Consider the following 10,073-nt stretch of genomic DNA (forward strand, 5'->3'; position numbering starts at 1 on the left):
CTAATTAACGATATTTTTAGTAGACGATCCATGATACACAACATAGTGCAGTTGGTAAAACACCATCTTTAGGGCTCGAGATTAAGCCCCGAGAATAAATAACTTTTGATAGAGACAATTTACCTTCTCACTGGTCTTACATGACTTACATGACGTGATTTTGGATTAGTCGAGTTAGGGAGCTTCAGATAGGGAATGATTAACCCCACCCACCCACCACCCACCACCCACATGAACGAAAAAGGAAAAAAAACCAAGGTGGACTGTGATTAGTGTAGTTGTCAAACTTGGCCGGCTAAATAGAATATTCTGTCTTGGTAAAATGCCATTGGCATCCATTCTGGACTTTTGCCGCCTGCCGTATCAGCCTATTAAATTCATATATATTACACTGAAGCCTGCCAACCATGTTTGTTTAATCCTTTTACATGTATCTTGCTATAACACATTAAAGTAGTGGGATGCCTACAGAATGAATCTTCAGTGAAATTAAATGATGGAAATGGGATGCCTACAGAATGAATCTTAGTGAAATGAAATGATGGAAATAAAACTTGAACAAGTCGAGAACATATGAATTCTACATGCCTAGAACTTCGGACAAAAATTGATATGCAGCTGTAAAATAAGAGGCAAATTTTGGAACTTACATTTTAGAACGGCGCAACAATTTTAAGCAAGCAAAATCAGACCTTAAAATTGCGAGTGTTGTAAATGGCCATTACAGGAACAAGGCAGGTCTACGAGAGTTTGAAACCATGGATGTGAGAAATAGCGAACATGTAATCCATGGTTGAAACTGCGCCTGCACCAGCTAAAATCTGTCAAGTGAGATGAACTTACAATTTAAGGAGAAAATCTATTCATTTCCATCGCAATCCTCATCAAAGAAGTACAAATAGGGAACCAAAGGGGCATGTTCAACTGCTTCTCCTACCTCACCCTCACCCATCATTTCAGGAATTTTCCAACCCAAATGTTGGATATAAATTCTATCAAAAGCATCAATAGTCAAAGATGAAGCTAGAAATAGTTCTAACTCGTTCACAAATCGATCAGTTCGACCTGTCAGGAAAGGTCTTGCTGCTTCAGTCACCGTGATCTTGAACTCTTCTTGCTTTGCTTGAGGAGTAACTTTTTTTTGCTTTTGCTCATTTCTGCAACGTTAACCAACTGACAGATCATTCATTTTATATTGAAAATGCATAATGATGATCAATTAAGAGAACATGAAAACATCAAAACAATAACTTAAAGGTAACTGATTTCAAAAAATGCCATTTAACTTTCCAATAGAGCGGAAAGCAAACAAAGAGGTTAGTTTGATGGTGGGAAGTTCAATATATGCAAATTATCTACAATTCACAGCAAACATTACCTTCTAAATGAGTCAATGACACCAAGTATATGATGTACAATAATATCTACATCTTCCTCCTGCATGATACGTAAAAGAATCAGACTTAGCAGAAATGTCATACAATAATGTTTCTTGTGATGTTACTTCTTTTACAAGGATGAGTGAATTATTGAGATATCAGTTTAATGATAGTATTTAAACAAACTTTGATGTATTATTGCAATAAGAATGACATGATCAATAATCACCAAAGTTCACTATGGCTCCCATTTTACGACTTTCTGTCACAACACTCAAGGAAATAAAGTTCGAAAATGTAGTAGCTATATTCTAGCCATTTTGTAATAATTTAGACAAGTATGATGTGTTTTCAACAAATCATTTTATGAGAAATCGGGATCAACGTGACATCAATAGATGTTGAATTTTTTTAATATAAGCTCTTTATAGTTGCATGACATTCAGAGTTGCAACAACATTAGGGGTATTAAGCTATTGAGTCACGCTATGAATGAAGATTTGGGAGAGAGTGGTCGAGGTGAGGTTGAAAAGGATAGTGTATTTCGGAGAACCAGTTTGGATTTATGCCCGGGCGCTCAACGACGGAGGCAATTCACCTGGTGCAGAGGCTGGTGGAACAGTATAGGGAAAGGAAGAAGGACCTGCACATGGTGTTTATCGACTTGGAGAAGGCGTACGACAAAGTTCCTAGGGAGATTCTTTGAAGATGCTTGGAGGTGAGTGGGGTCCCGGTGGCATATAGCAGAGCAATCAAGGATATGTATGATGGAGCTAAGACCCAAGTGAGGACGGCGGGAGGAGATTCAGAGCATTTTCCTGTCTTGACAGGTTTGCATCAGGGGTCTACTGTTAGCCCGTTTTTGTTTGCTTTGGTGATGGATGTGTTGACGTGGCGTATCCAAGGAGAGGTGCCTTCGTGTATGCTTTCTGCAGATGATGTCGTTTTGATTGATGAGGCGCGAGGGGGTGTGAATGATAAATTAGAGGTGTGGAGACAAACTCTTGAGTCCAAAGGGTTCAGGTTGAGTAGGAGCAAGACAGAATATTTGGAATGCAAGTTTAATGACGTGAGGCAGGAGAACGAGGTGACCGTAAGGTTGGATTCACAGGTGGTGTGTAAGAGGGATAGTTTTAAGTATCTCGGGTCCATGATTCAGGGGAACGGTGAGATTGACGAGGATGTCTCACACCGTATTGGGGCGGGATGGATGAAGTGGAAGCTTGCATCGGGGGTGTTGTGTGACAAGAAGGTGCCGCCCAAGCTTAAAGGCAAATTCTACAGGGTGGCAGTCCGTCCGGCCATGTTGTATGGAGCGGAGTGTTGGTCAGTCAAGAACTCCCACATTTAAAAAATGAAGGTGGTGGAAATGCGGATGTTGCGTTGGATGTGTGGGCTAACTAGGGGTGATAGAGTTCGGAATGAGACTATCCGGGAGAAGGTTGGAGTGACTTCGGTGGAGGACAAGATGCGGGAAGTCCGACTGAGATGGTTCGGACACGCGATGAGGAGGGACACGAATGCCCCGGTTCATAGGTGTGAGAGGCTAGCTTTGAATGGTTTTAGGCGGGGTAGGGGTAGGCCGAAGAAGTACTGGAAAGAGGTGATTAGGCGGGACATGAACAGTTACAGCTTACTGAGGACATGACCCTAGATAGGAAGATCTGGAGGACGCGAATTAGGATAGAAGGCTAGTATCAGTTTGGGTCGCTAGTGTAGGGTATTACTTGGTGGGTGTATCATTCTTGCTAAGACACCTTGTTTCATGCTTTATTACGATTTTGTTTACTTTTCGTTGGTTACTATTACTTGTGGGTGTCTTATTTATGTTATGTCATCTTGTTCTATGCTTTATTATGGATTGGATTATTATTCCTTGTCTTGAGCCGGGGGTCTATCGGAAACAGTCTTTCTACTTCTTCGGAGGTAGTGGTATGGACTGCGTACATCTTACCCTCCCCAGACCCCACTATGTGGGAATACACTGGGTTTGTTGTTGTGTTCCTATTTGTGGAGGGAAATAGGCATATAGGAAGTGAGTTGCCTAAGATGAGAAATGGGTTGTTCATGACAACTAGTCCCACGAAGCTTTTTCATGGATCAGTCTAGGGATTGTCGGCATCTTTATCTCTACATTTGCAGAGATTATATCCCAGTGACTTCAACCGGAGTCTGAGTGAAAAAACTGTTCAGTTACACCAAGATTTACTTCAATTGACGACCAATTAAAGATTGACTAAGAAATAACCATGGATATGTCGGTTCTGTAGACAGTTTTCTGCTGGTTGCAAATTATTATTGATTCTACCTCAAGGAGACCCTAAAAACTTCACCTCCATCAGCTATAAGAACACAGAGACAAGGAATGTAAGAAACAGCTAGAGCACACAATAATAATCAGAAATTGTTGTTTCTCTTTGAAACATTAAAAATGCTTCCTTTTTTGTGATTCAACGGATCGTTGTTTTTACTGACCATCATAATCAAAAGTTGTTAAGAGATTGAGTTAGATGTGCAGTCTATACTGAAGATTACAACGTTTAAACAATGAAAAAGATACAATTGAAGGACCTGAGTCAAAGCCTGGATTTCTCTTCTCAACCAACTTATAAGCCAAGGATTAGGCTGACGATACTTGTGCAATTTCCAATAACGTGGCACATTGAATTTGTCAAATAAGCCCCCTGCAGAACTACCAATTTTAAGTTCTTGGAAGCAAAGTGATATTAACCAATGATGGAAAACACTTCACCTTCATTGATATAGTAGCATTGCAATCTATACTTGTGAGATTTTGTGAAGAACGCACTGGAATACAAATGTCATATAAAGGAGCTCAATAAGTTAACCTAGAATAGTAAAAAACAAAGGGAGAACATACAAAGCAGAACAAGTATAGAGGACTTTGCTACCTATTGTCCGAGTTTCCATTAACATAATGTTGTTGAAAAAACCCTCCACTATAGCTCTGTATAATAGAAAAATTCTCTGTCTGTAAAATAGACAATCACAAAGATAAGTGTTGATTTGAAAGAGAAATTCAACAGAAAACTTTTAATATTAACAACTGAAGAGTTTCTAGAGGGACAACAATCCGATTCAGCAAAACATTTACAAATGTATTGCATATATTTATGTATGCACATCTCTGATGTATCCACTTCGTTAAATGAATATCCACACTGAGTTCTAGGCTGACAACTCCTCAGATCAATCAAAAAGTTTGTAAGACCAAATATTTAATCCCATGGTCTTATCCCAAATATTACATGGATGTTATAGTTACTGGAATCCTCTCAAATACATCTTAACAAAAACATTTCAGATTTCTTGAGGTTCTTGCATAGTAAAAGCACTCTAACGCGAAAGCATGTCATCTAGAACGAATCATATCATTGTTAATAGTAGTTCACCAATCAATGCATACCAAATTGCAACCATTCTTATTCCTGAGAGGGATCTATTTTACTAATGCTCGTGAAACTAAGAACGCATTCACGAAATAGTAACAAACAAGAATGATAAAACATGTTCGGACCTTACATAAAGGACACTTTACTGAAGCAGGTGCACGCGAGTGCTTGCTCGTAACCACTTTTATCCAATGCAAAATGCAGCTGTAGCAAAATTTGTCTGCAGAAAAACATGAATGGATTGAGCACTTACTAACTGATTTAATCAGAAACAATCCGTACATAGCTTTCTTCCACAGCTTATACACTCAAGAATTACTTAGCAAAATTCCACTTATAAAGGACCATAAATCAACTTTTTCAATTATAGACATACAAGAATCACACACCAACTTCAGACAACAGACAGAATAACATGAGTGTATTACATCACATCCTCACTAAGTAAGTACTCCCTCTGTCTCAATTTGTTCGTCTAATTCTCATTTTTAGTTAGTTTAAAAAAGAATGCCTCTTCCCTTTTTTAGGGAATCTTTAATTTTAACTTTTCACGTGGTATATTTAACATCACAAGATTAAAGGGCATTTTGGTACATTCTATATATATTCACAATATTGCACCCAAGAGTGTGGCCTAGTGTTCAATGAAGTGGGATGAACACCATAAGGTCTAAGGTTTAATTCCCAAAGGAGACAACCACTAGGTGATTTCTTCCTAGTCTATTCTATTGGTGGACAAAGTTACCTGGTACCTGCTGTTGGTGGGAGGTGCCAGGTATCCGGTGGAATTTGTTGAGGTGCACCCAAGCTGGCCGGACATTACGGTTATTAAAAAAATTAAAGTAGTTCTTAAATTTTATGAACTCTGTGCAAGTCAAAACTAGACAAACAAATTGAAACGGATGGAGTAATATTTAGGCAAAAAGGGTATACAATGATACTGAATTCAAGCTTAAAACTGATGAAATTGCATATATGTGTAAAAATAATAAAGAAAGGAGGCGTACGGAAACATTGATCCAGGTAAGACTCTTCAGTAAATGGTGCAAGACAAATCGGGCACGGGTTCGGGTCGGATACCGGTTGCTCCGCCGCGTTTCCTTCTTCTTCAGCCATGGACACAACTGACAAATCGGAGACGTTGCAAGAGAACTCCAATTTTTCCTTTTTCCTAGTTTTTGAAAAAATTGAGATATAATTAGTTATTTATTTCATATTTATTCTTTATTATTAATGTGAAGAAATATGTACTAATATGACATAAAAAAGTTATTTAATCAGATTACTCTAGGTACTCCCTCCGTTCATTTTTACTTTTTCATTTTATATGTTTAATCATACTTATTCAGTTTATAAAATGAATAAATAATTTATCTATATTTTTTCCTATTTTTTCCTTATATTAAATACAATTATCACTCACTATATTTTTCAAAATAAAAAAATTATTACATTCAATATAGTAAAATTATCCATCTATGTGTCAAGTCAAAATTTGACAATTATTTATATATAGTGAGTGATGTTTTTCTTTTCTGAAGATACTTCGTCCGCCTCATTTTATGTATTGTCATTTTTTTGATCCGTCTCAAAAAATGTCACCTTCCTTATTAATAATTATTTAAGTACCGAATTTTACTTTTATGTCCCACTTATAAGGTTAAGTGACAATTTGGTAAACATTATTAATCTTTTCTTATTTTTCAAATTTTATTATCCGATCAAAATGTGTTAGGAGTTCTTTAAGTCACATGCGTTCCAGCAATTTTTAATTTATCACTGGGCATGAAGTTCATAAAACGAACTAGTATTTTTTTTGGATTCGCAAATTTAAGTATGATAATGTATAATGATATACAAATGGGAAACTTTCTTGCTTGGAACCTTCTGAGAGTCAAATACTGTGTTTGTGAATAGCCTGTTGTGACAAGTCTCATTCCATTTCAAATCTCTCTCTCAGGAAAAATATAATGAAATTTGGGATTCCATTTCCATCAACATAATGCTTAGAGTTTTATGGAATTTCTTTTGGCATTAGAACCAATAATGAAGCAGAGACACTGACCTTAAGAGTATACCTTGAATCATACATCCAGAATGGCTAGGGCTAGGAGTGAGTGGTTTTATTAAGGGGTCAGTGCCAAAAACTCCGCAACATAAGACGGATAACCAAAAAAACTTGAGAATATTTCAGGCTTCATTATCACTGAACAATTACAATCATCAGAATCAAGGAACCAGATCCCTTGCAGACATGAAACGTAACAAACTAACAAAAGACAGGTTTCTTCGTTTGCCTTTGAAGTTCCATTTTACGTTGTTGCAGTTCACCAACTTGAGCCTTTAACATCTCAATCTCTTGTTTCATCGCTTTCATTTCCTTCTGGGAGGAATTCATACAACTCTTGCCTAAACCACTGCTGACTTTCATTATGGTCTCTGACTTAGTTCTCTGGTAACTTGAACCAGCTGAAGTTAGCAACCTTGTCATATTGACCTGTTCAAGAAGTATAAATTGTGTCCTGATGTTATCTGGCAGCCTATCATTTTTCAAGGCATGCGTTCGTGCGTCTTGTGATAGCTTGTGGTACTCCATTTTTCTGCATATGCTTCTTCGTTCTTCTTCAGTTAGGTCGGGATGTTCCTGCAATAAGCCATTTCATTTCAATTTCCAAATACTTAGAATGAAATGCTGAATCAATTTTTTGAGATTGGAGGAAAAGAGCAAATGCATTATGCATACCTTGAGGTACATGTCTATAGACCTATATAGGTTGTCATCAGAAAATCTTGCTTCTTTTGGCAATGCATTCACAAGAGAGTCGAAGCTTCTTGCTACAAGGTTCTCGTATCTCGCTATGAGGGCGAGGTAATCGTCAATTAACCTCCCAACAACAAACATTCTTGACTTGGGATTATTTGATGCAAGAGAAACATAAGCTTCTACCACTTGAACAACAATATCCACATCGAAAACAGTTGTACTGTTCCTGACAAGTAGGTCTTCAGCACTACATTTTTCCAGCATGAGAGCTATCCTTGTCTTGAGATGATTTTTTAGTTTGGCATCGACATTCATAATTAGCCCAATCTTGAAAAGGTGAAGCAGAAAATTGCTGGAAACTGAGCCTTCTTCAGCAGGAAGCACCCTTATTAAACATTCAGTTGTCATTCTGTATAGCTGGATGGACAATTCTTGATCTTTCGATTTCTCTTGTGAAACTGTGATCTGAGAAATCCACTTCTTTGTCCAGTGAGCTATACATGACCCCACATCCTCTGGCAAAATCTCTCTCTTTTTGATCAATGAAATTACTTCAATAAAATGATCTATCCGGAGGGATGAAAAATCACTGAAAAACCAATTGCCAGTCAACTTCATCAACTTGCTTGTATCATCTGCCGTAACCTTTACTAACACTTCATGGTCTTCTACACAACTAACTCCAGTGTCCGAGCAAGCTTTCCAAGAAATGGCCTCCGTGCAACGTTTGACAATGTGCAAGTCTTTAGACCACAACGAAACTGATTCACAGCTTTTCAAGATCCTAAATGTGTCTTTCCACGAAGAAAGGATTACGTAGTTAAGGAATGCCTCTGCTTTAGAAATTAGATTTCCTTGGTGAAGATCATCATTCATTTCCAAGAAATGAGCAGCACAATACAGTGGGGCAACATTTGAAGCTGTAGCTTTGATCTTCTGTCCGTAGCAAAATTTCACAACTAATTCAAAGATTTTAGCCCCACCAGGAATTGTATCAATTTGAAATCTTGTATAGTTGTTCCCATTCCTTTCAAATACCAACCTGTTAAGGTATCCACTTCTTGAAACCATGGAAAGCTGGAAGACGAAAAGAATAACTTAAAAAAGCTCCATAGGAAGCATAAAAAGAGTTCCATAGGAAGCATATTTAAACTCCATAACACAAAATTATATCTCTAGCAATGCCAATTCCATATAGTTTACTAAATATTATTACAAAAATTGGAAAGATCAGTCACGTGGAAAGCAGAAAGCTAAGACATGGTGTGATTTTGAACTTCATCTAGTAGTGGAGATTTTCCTTTCAGTTAAAAAAAGAGTATAAAGCATCTAGTACCTCCTGAACTATGACCAAATTTGCTATGACACACTCCAACTTCATAAGGGTCCTATTACCCCCGAACTAAATTTTAGCGTATTTTTGTCAACCTTATTATCTGACGTGGCACTTTTTGTCAATCTTTTTAGCTAACGTGGCACCTTTAATGTGGGCCCTATTTTATATAATAAAGGTGTTAAGTCAGCACAAAAGAGTGACAAAAATACGCCAAACCTGAGTTCAGGGGTAATAGGACCACTATGAAGTTGGAGTGTGTGGTAGCAACTTTGGCCATAGTTCCGGGGGTACTGGATGCTTATCTCGTTAAAAAAATGGACAGTGTGTTGTACCTTATGCAAGTGGAAGCATTGGTCTCTAATTTCTACTATCAAATCACTTGGTATTTTTGTTTGGACAAACCTGCACCAGTGTTATTTCCTTCATTAGCCACTGCAGAGGAATAAAACTTAATCAGTATCACTAAACACAAACAAAGAGCAGATATACTCTACCAGTTCTTGTTTCTTCTTTCCACAGACTCCGCCACCATACTGCCACTTGCTGGATAAATAATACAGTGATTTCGCTTCTCCACAAATATTGACTCACCAGCTACTAAATTTTTTTCAACCATATTTTCAGCACATATACTAGTCCTTTAGTTTCTTGTATTCTGAACTATACACTTTATTCTTCTTTGCAATATTATATAGTTCCATCACCATAATGTCCCTTTCATGCATTCAATTCCTAAGAGTGCTAATTACTTTAGGAATTTTAGGAACCTGTCTTACATTTTAGTCCTTCAGAAACAATCATTTTCTTCCTAAAGGAATGTGTAACACAACTGACTGGAAACACAACTTTGCATAATCAACGTTGTTTTTACAGTAATATGAGATCAACAGTACTTATCGACTTTGTATTCTATTTCTCTAATGATCTTTTTCCACCTATACTGAACTTCCATGTAATGGACTTTGTCAAGAAATTAATTCTACCTGGAAGAACTTATGAGAGCTAAAGTTCAAGTTTGGTTTAAAGGTCCGTCAACATTATATTCCACAACACTTTGTCCCAACAGTCATGAAGTGGCAGTGATGTAACCCAAGGGCGTGACCCAATAGTCAATGAAGTGAAACAAGAATCATGAATTTTTTAAGTTTAAATCTAAGCAAAGACAAAAAACTAGGTGATTC

The 10,073-nt window shown here is 37.4% G+C and overlaps 2 protein-coding genes across 2 annotated transcripts; both read right to left on the minus strand.

Annotated features, from left to right (window-relative positions):
* Positions 1-845: 845 nt before the first annotated feature.
* On the minus strand, positions 846-6,031 carry LOC107839546. The gene is made up of 7 exons (XM_016683082.2): positions 5,800-6,031; positions 4,918-5,012; positions 4,292-4,371; positions 4,132-4,187; positions 3,951-4,063; positions 1,379-1,437; positions 846-1,157 (listed from the first exon to the last, which is right to left on the minus strand). The coding sequence occupies exons 1-7, from the start codon at positions 5,906-5,908 to the stop codon at positions 860-862; spliced, it is 810 nt and encodes a 269-aa protein (XP_016538568.2). The 5' UTR covers positions 5,909-6,031; the 3' UTR covers positions 846-859.
* A 940-nt stretch (positions 6,032-6,971) lies between these two features.
* On the minus strand, positions 6,972-10,073 carry LOC107839545 (root phototropism protein 3). Its single transcript, XM_016683081.2, has 4 exons — positions 9,387-10,073; positions 9,225-9,294; positions 7,536-8,633; positions 6,972-7,436 (listed from the first exon to the last, which is right to left on the minus strand). The coding sequence occupies exons 1-4, from the start codon at positions 9,506-9,508 to the stop codon at positions 7,062-7,064; spliced, it is 1,665 nt and encodes a 554-aa protein (XP_016538567.2). The 5' UTR covers positions 9,509-10,073; the 3' UTR covers positions 6,972-7,061.

The sequence above is a fragment of the Capsicum annuum genome, chromosome 8, assembly GCF_002878395.1.
Source record: "Capsicum annuum cultivar UCD-10X-F1 chromosome 8, UCD10Xv1.1, whole genome shotgun sequence".
Taxonomy (NCBI): domain Eukaryota; kingdom Viridiplantae; phylum Streptophyta; class Magnoliopsida; order Solanales; family Solanaceae; genus Capsicum; species Capsicum annuum.

Coding starts and splice junctions, on each gene's coding strand:
- LOC107839546 (XM_016683082.2), bottom strand. CDS start 5,908: ATGGCTGAAGAAGAAGGAAACGCGGCGGAGCAACCGGTATCCGACCCG. Junction 4,188..4,291: donor AATGGAAACTCGGACAATAG/GTAGCAAAGTCC, acceptor TTTGTATTCCAG/TGCGTTCTTCACAAAATCTC. Junction 4,064..4,131: donor ATGCTACTATATCAATGAAG/GTGAAGTGTTTT, acceptor GTAGTTCTGCAG/GGGGCTTATTTGACAAATTC.
- LOC107839545 (XM_016683081.2), bottom strand. CDS start 9,508: ATGGTTGAAAAAAATTTAGTAGCTGGTGAGTCAATATTTGTGGAGAAG. Junction 9,295..9,386: donor GAAAGAAGAAACAAGAACTG/GTAGAGTATATC, acceptor ACACTGGTGCAG/GTTTGTCCAAACAAAAATAC. Junction 7,437..7,535: donor CTATAGACATGTACCTCAAG/GTATGCATAATG, acceptor GGCTTATTGCAG/GAACATCCCGACCTAACTGA.